The sequence below is a fragment of the Bactrocera dorsalis genome, chromosome 3, assembly GCF_023373825.1.
Source record: "Bactrocera dorsalis isolate Fly_Bdor chromosome 3, ASM2337382v1, whole genome shotgun sequence".
Lineage (NCBI taxonomy): Eukaryota > Metazoa > Arthropoda > Insecta > Diptera > Tephritidae > Bactrocera > Bactrocera dorsalis.
This window is the reverse complement of record NC_064305.1, coordinates 85423966-85438536: the sequence shown is the minus strand read 5'-3', so window position 1 is coordinate 85438536 and position 14571 is coordinate 85423966. Positions and strand designations below refer to the sequence as shown.

General features: G+C 38.7%; 4 protein-coding genes across 5 annotated transcripts; 2 read left to right on the top strand and 2 right to left on the bottom strand.

Annotated features, from left to right (window-relative positions):
- The first annotated feature begins 1304 nt into the window (after positions 1–1304).
- On the top strand, positions 1305–3479 carry LOC105227729 (SH3 domain-containing protein Dlish). Its single transcript, XM_011207222.4, has 3 exons — positions 1305–1582; positions 1858–2972; positions 3043–3479. Exons 1-3 carry the CDS (start codon positions 1537–1539, stop codon positions 3205–3207), a joined length of 1326 nt encoding a protein of 441 aa, XP_011205524.1. The 5' UTR covers positions 1305–1536; the 3' UTR covers positions 3208–3479.
- On the bottom strand, positions 3456–5673 carry LOC105227728 (sorting nexin-16). Of its 2 annotated transcripts, XM_049452803.1 has the most exons (4): positions 5545–5666; positions 4215–5470; positions 4017–4153; positions 3456–3952 (listed from the first exon to the last, which is right to left on the bottom strand). In XM_049452803.1, exons 2-4 carry the CDS (start codon positions 5364–5366, stop codon positions 3898–3900), a joined length of 1344 nt encoding a protein of 447 aa, XP_049308760.1. In that variant the 5' UTR covers positions 5367–5470; positions 5545–5666; the 3' UTR covers positions 3456–3897. The 2 variants fall into 2 exon arrangements, with proteins under 2 accessions (XP_049308760.1, XP_011205522.1); XM_011207220.4 differs by having other exon boundaries at positions 4215–5673.
- On the top strand, positions 5655–14359 carry LOC105227731 (uncharacterized). Its single transcript, XM_011207225.4, has 8 exons — positions 5655–6383; positions 6460–6875; positions 6941–7856; positions 8312–9339; positions 11047–11682; positions 11791–12042; positions 12462–13460; positions 13527–14359. The coding sequence occupies exons 1-8, from the start codon at positions 6239–6241 to the stop codon at positions 14178–14180; spliced, it is 5046 nt and encodes a 1681-aa protein (XP_011205527.2). The 5' UTR covers positions 5655–6238; the 3' UTR covers positions 14181–14359.
- On the bottom strand, positions 9429–10782 carry LOC105227730 (protein angel). Its single transcript, XM_011207224.3, has one exon. The coding sequence runs from the start codon at positions 10631–10633 to the stop codon at positions 9488–9490; it is 1146 nt and encodes a 381-aa protein (XP_011205526.2). The 5' UTR covers positions 10634–10782; the 3' UTR covers positions 9429–9487.
- Positions 14360–14571: the final 212 nt, after the last annotated feature.

The window sequence follows — 14571 nt, the reverse complement described above, 5'->3', positions numbered from 1 at the left end:
TTCAGGAGGCTGCCCTAGAGCCCCCCGGGGTCCTAGGGGGGGAAGGGTGGTATTATTCAAAAGTTCCATTCATTACCTTTCAAATGAGGGGGGTACCAAGCCCCCCGCCCCCTCCCCCTTTGCGCAAAACCTCTTCAAAATGGTATACTAAACTAAACATTCCCCGTTTAATTTGCTAAACGAAATGCAAAAAGAGTCTGCAAAACGTGTAAGAAATTATTAAAAACTTTGGGTTTAATACGCTCACTGCGGCTTTGCAGCTATAGAAAGAGCCGCTGCCGAACAGTTTATTTCGTGTACCCGGTTCAACTATATTCAATGATTCAGTAGTATTTTAAATCATTGACCGCGATTCCGCTTCTAAATTTGTACATTATTTAATTTATGCACTTGTAAAGGCTAAAACATTTATTTTATATTTTTTCATAGAATACACATATACTGGCACTTGTAACATGCACATAGATATTGAAATTGTACCGAATGGATATAAACAGAAATGCATTGCAAACAGAGTTGCCGCTACAAGTTTTTATGCAAATTTGATAGAGCTTTTTGCTTTATACATAAATTATTGACACATATATTTTAAATTGCAAGTACTAAATTTACTTGTAACTGTAAATATATATTTCTTAAATTTACATGGAAATTAATTTAATTTAAATTTTCTTCGAGTAAAATTCAAAATCATTAGATTAAGTTTTAATAATATTTTTCAGGCATATTTAGGGTCATAATGCACGTTCGGCATGGCAATACTGGGTGTATGGTCAAAGAAGAATTACAAAAAATATACAAAAACTGCATGTTTGTTTTATCTTGACATTCCATGTGTACGGTGGAAGAGATTATAAAAGAAATCTTATTGGATTACATCGAGACTAATTAATTGTAGGGAACAAATCTGGTTTAAGGAAAGATATTTTTATTTGTTTAATATTATATATTTTCAAAGCATATAAAATACTTAAAAAATAAAACTATTTTTAAATATAGAGCGTAAACATTTTTATAATTGCTTTTTAGAAATGTTTTAGGCGCTGAATATTCTAAAAGTACTTCCATAAATGAATTTCCAACTGGGCCTACGAGATAAAACTTGAACATAAACAACAAATTCCACACAGGGTTGCACGTGTTGAGCACTTTTAAAATAATAAATTAATTTTAGCTACTGCTATTCTTATTGTAAATTTTAATTTTCTTTTTTTTTAATTTATTATAATAATATTTAATATTCCCAAATTAAAATGCTACAACAAAATAATGTTATTTATTTTCAATGTGAAATTAAGTAATGCGTTTAAAAAATCTGAACAAGAGCAGAGAAGGTATAAAAGTTCTCTGAATGGCATTCCATCGCATAGATGTCGCCCAAGCCACTTAGAGCATTGCAAGGCAAACAATTTTTTCAAACTGCAAATAAAATAACTACAGCACAGAAAATTATGGAAATTATTAAATTAAACTAAATTATAAAAAAATGTGGAAGGTGTATTTGTTGTTTTAATTGAAAAGTAAAGCATTTCGAAAATGGCGTTTTTGTGTCCCGTGCGCATGCGGCGCGATAAAAAGAAAGGTAGCCTCTCTTAACACTATCAATCCGACTTTAACAAGAAACGTAAACAAAACTTAAGAAAAAGTTGAAAAAGCAACTTACATATAAATTAATAATTAAAATTTGTTAAGCATTAATAATTAAAAAAAAATAATTTACTTTCTACAAACAGTTCAAGAATATTTGTCTATGGTTAAAACAAAAGACTTAAGTTGCATACTTGTTTTGTTTTTGTTTTATTTCTCCGCAAAATTGTTTTTGTGCTAGTAATTATTTTAATTTTTAATTCGTTTAAGCCACCAACGCCAACATAGAACGCGATTTACCCATTCCTGGTGTTGGCTTAGGACGCATAACCGGTTCGTCCAGCATCGAAACATTAGTACGCGTCGGCATTGAGAAGGAGCACGGTCTCAGTCCAGACTCAAAAATGGTTGTTCTGCACGACTTTACTCCCTGTGTGGATGATGAACTTGAAGTGAAGCGCGGCCAAATAGTCAACATTTTATATCGTGAGAACGACTGGGTCTACGTAATTGGTCAGGATACGCGTCAAGAAGGCTTCATACCATACTCATACTGTGCGCCGTACAACACACAACTGGCCGATCTTGCTATAAAGAAAAAACTACCACGCGATCAAAATGTCAACGTTCAAGAGCATAATCAGGAGAATATGCCACTTTTGAGCGCCGAAAGTAAGATGGAATTAATTGACGATGTAAGTGCTGTCAACGCCGTCGTAAATGGTAGTAATGGTGGTGGTGGTGGGGGTGGGGTTGGTGTTGTGCCTAGCTGTGGTGGCACCAACGCTAATGCCGGAACTATTGGTGCACCACCAAAAAATTCCGAAGTAAATCTGTTGCTAGAACCGGAGTGCACACCATTCCATAAAGAACCCAGCGGCCGTTATATTGTGCTCTACACATTCATAGCACGCGATGAAAATGATTTATCTGTGGAACGTGGCGAATTTGTTACAGTTTTGAATCGTGAAGATCCCGATTGGTTTTGGATTGTGCGAAGTGATGGCCAGGAGGGTTTCATACCATCAGCTTTTGTCTTCCCAGCGGAAAGTGTGCTGCAAACACAACAAAAAATGTTGAATGTCTGCGGCACAGTACAAGATACGGCTGCTTTGATTGGTGGCGCCAACAACAACAACAGTGCCGTACACAAATCACAAACGCAATTAAATTTAGAGCTTACTGCGGCCAATTTGAACAGCAATTTAACATCGTTGGGTCAGACGCTAACCACATCGGCAGCCCAGTTGGATGCAACATGCATTAGCAACTTGCAACAACAAAATGCAGCACAGCATCAGCAGCAGCAACAGCAAATTGGTGGCATTAGCGCAGATGATCTGCGTTACCACGGCACTGAGCTGGTGATGCTTTACGATTATAAGGTAAAAGTTTTACGAATAGCTATAAACTGGAAGTGTATAATCATTTTTACATATGTATGTGTATTTGTAGGCGCAAGCGCCAGATGATTTGAATGTGCGCCGAGGCGATTGGATTTATGCAGATCTAAATAATCAAACGGTGGATGGCTGGTTGTGGGCCTACGCTCCCAAAACGAGGAAATATGGTTTTATACCGAAGGCCTACGCACGACCACCGGCCATGACCAGCCTTTAAAATTATCCAAAATTTGTCAATTACTGTCTTCCGCTTGCCTGCAATAAACGCCTTAAAACTAGCATAAATAAATAGAAGCAAACACGCGACTTTCTGCGGTTTAGTTATTATTTTATTGTTTCTAAGTATCTTTATAAGGAAAGCAAGTGTATTTTAATTGAAAACATTATTATTGCATTTAACATTTATAGCTCTTTAGCAAAATTACGCTAATAAACTATGTTAACTTAAAGAAAATAATTGAATATATATGCTATTTTAACTATACATTACACACATTGCATTTTGTTTTCTTTGAAAAATCTGTTGTTTAAAAATATTGTGTACTTTACTATAATATCGATTTTAAAACTAAAGCACTTCCTGTTTCACAAGACAAAATGTAGACTAAACTATTAAAAATACCACACAGTTCGAGAACGGAAATAGTTAAGCGTTATTGGAACGCAAATTGCATTTTGAGTTACGTCTGATTTTATACAAATGAAAATAATTAAATTAAATTTAATTGTTACGAAATTCGAACTTTGCCCGAAGTTTTATTTTGCAATTATTGCAGCAGAATATCTTCTCTTTCAATTGTGAAATGTTTTCCTAATTGTCGGCAGCTATGCTTCGCATAACACAGACAATCAATTAAACTTAATATCTTACGTGGTAATTATTTGTGTGAGATGTATTGTACCTGTTTTAGGGAGCGCTCTGCTCCCCAGCAGCGCACTGCGCGCAATTGGTGGATGCGTCTCTGCAAAAGTAGTGCAATTTTAGCATTTTGTTAAATAACTTGTATAAGATAAATATATCATTACTTGATTGCATTTTTTAGCTGCTCTTTTTCCGCAATTTCGTCCCTTAGCTTTTGCTGTAAACTTAATATCAATTCGTTTTTGCTATTTATTTGCACTTTTAAATGTGCTATCGTTTCTTCTTGTGCTTCAAAAATTGCCTAAAATTAAAAATTACTTTTAAAAGGTAAACAGTACACTTGTCAATTATATTTAACTTACCCTACACTCCTCCATAGATTCAGAGTATGACGGCGGTTCATCTAGACAAAAGAATTCGCGCACCAATTTACATTTTCTTAACTCCTCCTTGGCCATTATGGAATTGACAAATATTTGTAGACCCTGCACACGATTATCCAGGAAGACGGCATTGAAATTGTCACCAAATATTTTTTTGCGTGGCAATAACAGCACAACATTTGGAAACAGCTGTTTAAGTTTCGTATTCAAACGCACGAAATCTGTGTAGCGTCGCAGCACTAACCAACAATCATTGGTCATTGGGTTTTCTACACGCAATTTGTACACAGTAAAACGCGCACGTTCCTCCATTACCTCATAACCGATTATGGGCACACGCATCACTGTGTTCGGCTCATTTGTGGCAGGGTTATTTGATGAAAGTGTTAACACACTGCTGGACATTGCACTGGTGCGTTGCGAAAAGTTCGTACTCGAATTTAAACTACATTCGCTCATACGTCGGCTTGTTGGTGAAAGTGTGATGTCATACGTGCCGGTATTGGCGGCGTAAGCTGACTGTGAGAGGTCACGATGTGAGCGCGCACCGGACAACATATTGCCAGTGGTATTGGTTGTTGGATGATGTAGCGAACCAATAGGTTTAATAATATTTGTACGCAATGTTGTAGGTGGTGTTGGAGTTGTATCACTTGATATAGATGTGGTTTGACTTCCGTCTTGGTAGCTATGCGAAGAAATGGATTCTAAGCACACCTCTGATTTAGCACCAATTAAGCCACGACCAGTAGTGTCTGCTGCATTACCCGTACAACTTTTCAGCAATGCACGCAAATCGCCATCTGATTTGGTGCGTACTACATGCGCGAGGCTTTCAACCGTATCGTTGTCTGCACTTTGCGGATGACGTAGCTCCGGACTGGAGTGTACGGCGCGATCGAGTAAGGTGTGTTGGTTCTGTAGATTGCGTAGTGAATGTAGACTACTTGATTGTTTAAAAATGGCAGTATTATTAGGCTTCAAGATATTGTTACTGTTGTTAGCACCACTTGCCGTTAATAGCGGCTTGCGTTGTTGTGGAGATGTATTGGATTTCTTAAAGAGCGTTTGGCGTGCGCCAGTTGACGAAGTTTGCTGATTTTCACGTTTCTTAATTGCACGTAGAGACATCGCAGTTGGTTGACGTTTTTTGTGCTGGAATGTGTTTGAACAGGGAGGTAGTGCGTTGGGAATATAGACAAATATTTGCCATTTGCGAAAACATTACAAAGATTCTGCTTTGCAAACAGCGTGAGAACAAAATATATTAAACTCTTTTTATTAAACTATCACAATAAAGATCACGTACAAAAAGTATACGTTTAGTACAAACAAATCAACAAAGGAAAACTTGGAAAACAACGGCAATGTACTCCACAAATTCCGTCAGCAAAATTTTGTGTTCTGTTATTTCTGCTTTGATGGGCTATCCTACATTAAGGCGTGTGCTGTGTTTGCATATTTGATAAAACGAATGGAGACACAGGGCAGAGAGAGATAATACGCGAAAAGCAGAGGAGTGGTGAAAATTCATCATTCTCTGTGACAAATATAACATGATCTATAATATTCAGAATATTCTTAGGAGCAGGCAATGAAAGTGTACTCTATATTTGTGTGAAAATAAGACATGGAAGCAAAAATAACTTAATCTGAAAATTTAATAAAAATGTAAAAGAGACCTTTCTCATGCAACCCTGAGTTAAGCAATACGAATGAGTTCAAAAAGCGCAATAAGAAGAAAATTTTTGTGATAACGCCAAGTAACGTTAATTGACTTGCATTTGAAATTTATTTGAATAGGCTAGGAAAACTCGTTTATTACAAGTGCAGCGTGTAGAATATCAAACTCATATTGCACTTAACAGATAAGCCGCTTGCGACAAGTTGGATTGTGTCTGTCAGCAGCAATTGGGTTATTTGTCTTGTCGAAGGTTAGTAAGCGCAGTTCTGCTGGTGCATCTTGCAGTGAGCGGTAGCACAAATGCTATTCGGATGTAAGTATGACCAATCCGAAAATAAAAAAATCAAATAAAAAATCTAGCGAGGCTATTGTAAATGTGCAACATCAACAAAATAATGCTGAAAATAATGAACTGCTAAATGTGCTTAATGACTCTGATGATGGTGTAGAATTGAATTTAGACGGTAAGTAAAAACATGCTTTGTAAGCTATGTATATATTTTTTTGTTAATATGTATTTATTTATGTGACTTGGTTTAGATTACTCCTTTGGAGCTTCATCTAATTCTGAAGGCTTAGGGGAAGAGGAAGATGAAGCTAATTCCTGCTCATCCTTCAGCTTACAGGAATGCATAAATGAATTTCGTGCGAGGCGTATACGTCGGTTATCCACGCAAAGCCGTGAAGTAACTCAAGTCGACGAATTAGCGAGTGGATTTGTAACAGAAAAAAATGAAACGAAAACTTTCCCCGATCCAGCCGATGCCGATTTGATAAATCAGAACCGTTCTAACAAAGAACATGAGCGCAAGTGTAAACCCTGCCGTGATGGTTTCTGTTACTGTTTTACAAGTGACAGTGGCGAAGGGGGTGGTATGTGCAATGCTGCATCAGCGAGCACACGTGCCGCACACGTGCGACATGCAAGACGGCACAGACGTTCAGATTGTCAAGAGGTGTGTAAACGCATGGTTTTATTACTTTATTTAATTGCTAACTTTATCTTTTGTTTTGTATATAGCCCGGTACATTAATGCCACGGTCCAACACCAAACCAGTGGACAATGGGAATGGTGGTCCAGTTAGCTTCAAGATGCCTACTGAAAAAGAGTCTCAAGCCTTGCCAAAAAATCCCCCTAAGCAAGAAAGAACAAAACGGAACTTCACTGCTGAAGCTACTTCTAATGCAAAAGAACTTACGGCGATCAGTCGGTTAGAGACCAGTGCGCCAGACGCCCCATTAATACATATCATCCAAGAGTTGCATAACAACTGTGTAATATCTGAAGTACGCGTTAACAAACACAAACTGCAAGCTAGTCGACAACAAAGTCAAAGTTTAAATATTCCCCAAATAACCAAATCGTCGCCAGAGAAAGTTACACGCACACAAATGACTCGAAATATGTGTGAGCCTACTGCACCACCTTTAGATAGTTGGAATACGGCGAATAAACCAGTTAAAATGAAAAGAGAAACGTTTGCTGGTCCAGTTCTAGATAAAATAAGTGAATTTGATTCCATGTCTGATGCATTCGCATATTCAACACCACTCACAAGCAGTTCAAAACATACTGATAACGGTCGACGTAGGCACAAAGGCGGAGGTCGTTTGCTGCAAAAGCGGTTAAGCCTATCATCAGTGCATTATAGACCACGTCGATCACTGCATGCACCGCCACCTAAGCCGCCCCGCACTTACTTTTGCTTAGAGGAAAAATCCACTGTGTCATCCCTATCTTCCACTTCGCCTTCGTTACGTGAAGCTGAACGCATACTCGATGAGTTCTTGATAAGAAAAGGTGCAATGGTAAGAGATGCTGAGAAACAAATTGAAAAGCGCAATGGAAAAGTGGACAAAGCTTCTCAGGTGGAAATGGAGAAGGTGTTGTATGCGTCAGATAGGAGACGACAGCAACGAAAATCTTGCCCAACGAGTAAGTTTTATTAAAACTCGTAAACAAATAGTAAAACAAGTAGTGCAATAACGGTTTTTGGTTTTAGTTGTGTAGTTAAATAATAGTTACATTTTTGGGATTGTTATGGTCATTAACTGTTTAATAGAATAAAGTGCCTTGGCCTTATTTACAGACGTAATCATATACATATTTGTAGTTTTATTGATTGGAAAATTAGAACGAAGATCTCCTTTTTAGAATAGTGTTTGGTATTTTTCTCTTGCCTTCTTTTCTATCTTGTAATGATTTGAAATGTTTTTACATTGCTTTATTTTGTCTACTAAAATCTAGATAACCTACTTTTCTTAAACTGCCTGCTCAATTGGGTTACTTGGTCATACCGTATATTGTTTTGCAATGCCTATGAATAAAAGTCTTTGTTTTCCATTGCATAATTTATGATTTTTTTTTGTTTTCGTTGTTCTCTTGCATAGGCTTGACCGAAATAACGCCGCGTCGATTGCCGATCTTACCATCTTGCCCCTCTCTCAGCGATCTCGAACGGTCCGCTATGGATTCCACTAAGAAATATTCTAATTATGAAAAAAATATACGACAAATCGTTGAAAAGCCCATAAAAGAACTCACATTCGGTTGGAAAGAGCCTAAGATTACTGAAATGCTCAATTGTGACACTAACGTTAAGAAGCGACAATTTAGATCACAAGCAGTGCAGGCTGAACCACAACAAACGATTGGTTGGCAAATACCACCAAAGGTGGATCTCGACACCGTCGATGGTGTATGTTCAAATTTGGCTGCGAATATTGCCACTAAAGACACACCTGTCAAATCACCGCCCATTTCTACGCCAAAGAGGGCACGCGAATCACAAAAGTTTGTTTGGCGCGAACAATGGCGTAATCTCTCACCTTGGTGTAATAAAAAATCCAAAGGTGGTGATCGAACCTTAAAAAGTAGCTTGAAATCATCATCACGCGGACTTTTGAACAGTTCGAAGAAGAAAATTTTACGTTTGGTTACGCCCAAACGTGATAATTTGCAGCCACGTAGGAACTATTCATCTCACAGTGTGGGCATTCAAACGTCTGCAGATGAGCTGCAGGCCTATGAACCCAGTGTTACCCCACAATCGCCACCAGGCAGCTATCATTCTGCTGTTCAAACCTCAACGCAGACTACAACTCCTACCTGCTCACAGAATACCAATGAAACCGAACCACAGAGTTTCGATTTCTCTCGCAAAGTTCAAGCGCCTCCTAAAAAAGCTCCACGAGCAACTACGTCACGTAAATTGAATTTCCCACTTGGTGGCTGTACGGAAGGAAACTGCACTTCTTGCGACGGTGGCACACTTAGTACGTCTATGAAGACGAAAACTTATCGTTCGTATCATGGCGATTTGGATCAGGACGTGACGCTTTCCAAGTTGGGTTACATACTTGGGAATATACGTGCAAAGTTGGAGGCCAGTGATGAACATGCGGTGCGAACTTTTGAGGTGAGTTTTGGTAGTTCTTATGCTTATTTTGAGGATTAGTTTTCACCAGTGGACATTTTGTATTGAAGTTTCATTTTAAAAAGCGCACCTTTAGTTTATACATTTTATGTGGTAATTTATTTATTTTGCAACAATGTGAAATCCAGTGCTAAAATACTGAGAATTTTATGCCTAACGAGTAATGGTCCGAACCTAGGTACTTGTTGGGTATAGCACCCGTACGTACGCAGTCATTAATATTTGGTAGCGAGTAGACAGATCGTATTTGAATTTTCTTCCGATTCTTATCAACAGATTGGAGTACGTAGTCAACCGTTATCCATTTGTCCTGAAACGTTGAAGCAGTTTGCATACCAAAATCTAGTGGCATCATTTGCAGTCTATTTGCATCTTTGTCTGGTGCTTTTAAATAATATTCTCTGCTAGTTTGTTGCTGGCTGTCACCAGCAACCTCAGATTCAGACAATTTTTGAGCGGCTGGTGTAGATTTACACGGTTCAGATAACAGTTGATGTGGCCTGGTTTTGGGTTCAAAATTAAAATCGCCTGTTAAAATTACCGGTAGGAATGCACTATTTTCTCCCTCCGTTTCCGCAGAGTACTGCTGAATAGCACCCATTAGTTTTTCCACTTGTGCGATGCGTACATCTTGCCTTTTTGGATTGTAAAGTAAGTGCGTTGTGGCTATAATAAATTTCTTTTGTGGTTCCTTCCTAACCGCAAATTTTGCTAGTAACGCAATATTGTCGCGATTGAGAACGGCATCACCAGGGGTATAATACTCTACAGGCCGCTCTGACAGTAGTCTAAATTTACTTCTATCGTAGATAATTGCACAACCATCGGTTCTGTGTCCAGTCTTCTTTTTGAACACATATTCTAGTTCTCTTTTAAAGCTAATATGTTTGACCAAACTTTTTACGTGATTAAATTGCATTTCTTGTAAACAGAGTATATCAGGTTTTATGTACTGAATCTCTTCCGTCAAACGTAAAAGCCTATGATCCCAGCGCAACATTGATGGCTCAACGCCTATGTAAAGGTACAGATGTTCCGTTAATAAATCTTGTGCAAGTATATTATATGACAACAAAGTATAAGTTTTGCTGTTTCCAATTGCCTTCTCCGTTTCACTCTTCACTCGCTCCCACCTGCGCCCCATTTTGTTTGTTAATTGCCACCTGCTTATCGTTTGTGTCTGGAAATGCCACACTTGCTCAAAGATGTTTCCAAAGGGTTTTGTCGCGTTAAATAGTTGAATCGAATTTAAAACGCGAATAAGAATTTTGGACATCTCCCACAAATGTTAACCGAATCCAAGCAGGCTGGATTTTGGCGCGTTCAAGCGTTGAGTGAAGTTATTTGGCTTATTTTGCCAATTGGATAAAATTTTCCTTGTACGGCTGTGTAATATTTTCGTTATTCTGAAAGTTTAATCAGCTGTTTTTGATGGATAAAGGAAACAAAAAAAATATTTCGCTCATACTTCATTCTACTCATATTCGTATGTGCTAATGCAGGTATGTTATACATGTGTACGTCAAATTTGAATTTAAAAACGGAAAGCGTATGTAATAATATAAAACTTCCTGTACTTAGGAATATATTCGAAAAGGTTTTCTATAATGTTTATAGGATTTGTAAAAAACAAAAATTATTAAATCATTACATATGTAGGCATATTAAATAAACTATTATGTACTAAAGGAAATTGGAAGGCGTGAACAGCGCGCTGTTGGGTTCGACTGCACAGATGGGCACCATCGTCACCAGAAAACGAGTTCAGCGGCAAGACAGCGACAAGAGAAGCGCAATATTTACCAACAGGAGCCGATTTATTCCGAAATTGAAGAAGACAGCATACACATAACAGGCACTCCGCAATATGACAATACAACCAGTGCCAAAGAACTGCCAGTTAAACCGGATGTAGAAGTGCTATATGCCAGAGTTAACAAGGCTAACAAAAAGCCAAAATCTCAGTCACCGCAAACAACACCTATCGCCTTGGGAAAGCTTTTACATGATTCCCTGCGCAATTTAAACACTACTTCGCGTGCCAACCAATTGCCAACGCTGCAGGAATTGTCAGCCAGCGACACTTCGTACATGTCGCCGCCGCAACCACATGTCAGCGCTTCAGACACTTCGATGACGCTATCGCATTGTCAGTCGCTTAACAATGTGCGCATGCAGGAGCATCATTCACCACCAAAACGAGATCGGAATTTGAGTAAATCGGATCTGTCATTACATCGTAGTGAAATATTTTTAGACAATCTTTGTCGGAGTGAACTGATAGCGGATCACGAAAACGGCGAGCGTACTGAAAAGATAAATAATGTGAGTATAAAAGAATTTAGTAACTACCACTAATACTTGTATTTATCGGAAATTTTATTGTAAATTTTATCTAATCTTTTTTATCTTTTTATTTTAAATTTTTTTTAGAGTGTTCTCAACAAATCTGGCAGTTCCTTGCGTTCTGATTCGATGAGCCACATAAATACTTATCGCCATTTCTCAACTTCTACTCCAACTCCAAATGATTCCATCTCCTATGACACGCCAAATGATGCGGATTTTGATAACGTTTCTCAGGCCGCAGTTAGTCAATTAGAGTTAAGCTTGGCTAGCGAGTCGATGACTTCGGTTGCACAGAACACACCTAACAAGCAATTTGCTCCCAAATTTACGACTAAGGTAGAAATTTTCATTGACTCTTATTAGGTATAAAGAGTTTACATTTTAGACACGCTTAAATATTAGGCTAAATAGTTTTTCTCTATTTCCAATACCTGTAAATATCTTCTATTTGTTACTAACCTTTTCAATGTTCGCATTATGCGTTTAACAATAATTGTTAAAATATTATTGCCAACTCACATTCCTTTATTACTAAAAAAATGGAAACAAAAAACATATCTGATGCAATTTTTATTTAATTTGGTTGACGGCGCATTACAAGTAAGATTTTTCTAGCACCACATATTACTCCTTCAATCTATCTTTTTTAACTAAATTCCTTTATTTTAAATACATTTTTATACATGGAATACATTTCTTGGAATTTCCAATCCTTTCAATTCACGACATATTAATTTCCGTTCTGCGAATTTCAGTCAAATTTAAGCACTCAGCGCTCGTCCAGCTGCAACCCTTCCAGCGATATTGCCTTTACATCGCCTTCAACTAGACATCAGCAGAGCAGTAGCTGCCCTGCAACACCAAGAAAAGTGCAATCAGACTTGCAGACACAACTACCACACACCTCTAGTCTCAAAGAAATCCATCAAATACTGGAAGAAGATCAACAAAGCGTTGTGGGAGAACAACGAAAGTATTCCACACCAAACACCAGCACTTATGGTGACATACCACCAACCAACCACGCACAAAGCTGCATCGAAACACCCTCCAGTAGCAATAATTTTGCACGTTATCAACGTTTAAAGAACGCCTTGCGAAAATCCTTTAAGCGCAGCACAAAATTTGTCAAAAAAGAAACACAACGTCTGTCCAGCTCCTTCAGTTTTCCCACGCCAAATATTGCCTTAACGAAAAGCATAAATGCGCACAACCAAACCGATCCACAGCTACAAAGCACCACTTCCACATACGACCTAGACACTTTGTTCGCATTGGATGAGCAAGCGCCAGTGGTGGAGCAATTGGCGCAAGCAGTAACTATATGCCGACAACTGCCGGAGGTTGAGATTTCACCCGAAATGGTGGAAGCTGAACGTTTGTTACTTTTCTCACGCCTCCGGCGCGATGTGTGGCCACAGCGGCCGCTGGCAGCGGCAATGAAAGCAGCGACGCGCGCTGCTGAGCAACACACGCATCGCTTCTACATAGACGGCATGCGTTTGCCGGTCAAAGTGGATGTCAATCAGGACTTCTTTTTCAATTACTTTTATATAGTGACTTTTGAATGTGGTGGTGTCATAAAATCCACACAATCCGTAGAGTGTCACAATGGCCAGGCGATATTTAGTGAATGTGGCATTGAATTCGCCAGTGGTTTGTCGGAAGAGGATGCTGTTGTGCGCTGCGATGTTTTTATGTTGCGCTTACGCAAAGTGTCGACACTATCACTCGAGCCGAAGCGCGCCGTAGTGGTGAGTTAAAACCTTACTCCAATGCATAGTTTTTATGTAACTAATTGTTCTTTATATTTATTTTAGAAACTCCCCACCGCACGCACTCCCGGCACAGCGTCATCCTCTTCGTCTGCAGATGAAATCGTCTCGCGTTTCCGTCTGCACGCCAGTTTCACTGTGAACGCTCGCAATTTTGTGCCTTATGAATATGTGGCCTGTGAAACGAAGCACACAAATAAACTTTGTTTGCGTGCCAGCACTCAAAATTGCCTGCTACCTTTGACACCGCGCACAAAATCTACAAATCTCTGCGCGGAAATTCAATTATGCGGCCGTGCCGAGATACGTTTCCCCAAACACACCTACAGCGGCTTCCTGAACGTGCAAGATCCACATACCCAACATAATTGGAATCGCCGCTGGTGCAGCCTAGACGGCTTACATTTGAGCGTGTGGTCGGATGAAAATCAAATGGATGACAAACTACTGCTTACGCTGGATATGCGTACGAATGTGCAGACCATGCCACTGCAGGCGGCTTCGCGTGAGCTGTGTGCACGCGCTCGCTCCTTCTGTTTGCAGTGCGCGCTGCAGAAAGCTGGTGAAGCGGTGGATACCGCGACTGTCTTTTTCGCTGCGGACACGCAAGATGAGCTGGACGTGTGGTTGGCGCAGTTAAACGAAGTGCTGGCATTTGTGCATAAGTGGCTACGTGGGGTTGACGACATTAGCGGTTAAAGCAGGCCGTGTTGCATAGCTGGTGCAAATGTTTGCATGAATTATATTTGTTAGTTGATTCTTTTGCTATAACTGCGTATAAATCATTTATTGTGGTGTTTAGTGTAGGCTTATAAAATTTTAGTAGCTGTATGTTCAAGCATATTGAAGCCTGCTACATGGAAATATAGTTTTTATATGGGTTTTTTATGAAGGGTTTTTATAAATTTTACGAAGGGTTTTTTTATATTATATGCTTCAAGGGTGATGAGGTGAATTTGTAGTAGTTTCGCTTAATTTTTTTTTTTTTTATAAATATTATGTCATATATTTTGCATATTGTTGGTTGCAGGAGTGTTGTTTTCATTTTATGTATTATTTTTTTATTTTATATTCTTTTTTTAATTTTTTT

Bases quoted from the DNA above. Each gene is read 5' to 3' on its own strand.
- LOC105227729 (XM_011207222.4), top strand. From the start codon at position 1,537: ATGGCGTTTTTGTGTCCCGTGCGCATGCGGCGCGATAAAAAGAAAG. The intron at 1,583-1,857 runs GTAGCCTCTCTT...AATTCGTTTAAG, and splicing joins GCGGCGCGATAAAAAGAAAG to CCACCAACGCCAACATAGAA. The intron at 2,973-3,042 runs GTAAAAGTTTTA...GTGTATTTGTAG, and splicing joins TGATGCTTTACGATTATAAG to GCGCAAGCGCCAGATGATTT.
- LOC105227728 (XM_011207220.4), bottom strand. From the start codon at position 5,366: ATGTCTCTACGTGCAATTAAGAAACGTGAAAATCAGCAAACTTCGTCA. The intron at 4,154-4,214 runs GTAAGTTAAATA...TTTTAATTTTAG, and splicing joins AATCTATGGAGGAGTGTAGG to GCAATTTTTGAAGCACAAGA. The intron at 3,953-4,016 runs GTAATGATATAT...CTACTTTTGCAG, and splicing joins CAGCTAAAAAATGCAATCAA to AGACGCATCCACCAATTGCG.
- LOC105227731 (XM_011207225.4), top strand. From the start codon at position 6,239: ATGACCAATCCGAAAATAAAAAAATCAAATAAAAAATCTAGCGAGGCT. The intron at 7,857-8,311 runs GTAAGTTTTATT...TCTCTTGCATAG, and splicing joins ACGAAAATCTTGCCCAACGA to GCTTGACCGAAATAACGCCG. The intron at 9,340-11,046 runs GTGAGTTTTGGT...TATGTACTAAAG, and splicing joins ATGCGGTGCGAACTTTTGAG to GAAATTGGAAGGCGTGAACA.
- LOC105227730 (XM_011207224.3), bottom strand. From the start codon at position 10,633: ATGTCCAAAATTCTTATTCGCGTTTTAAATTCGATTCAACTATTTAAC.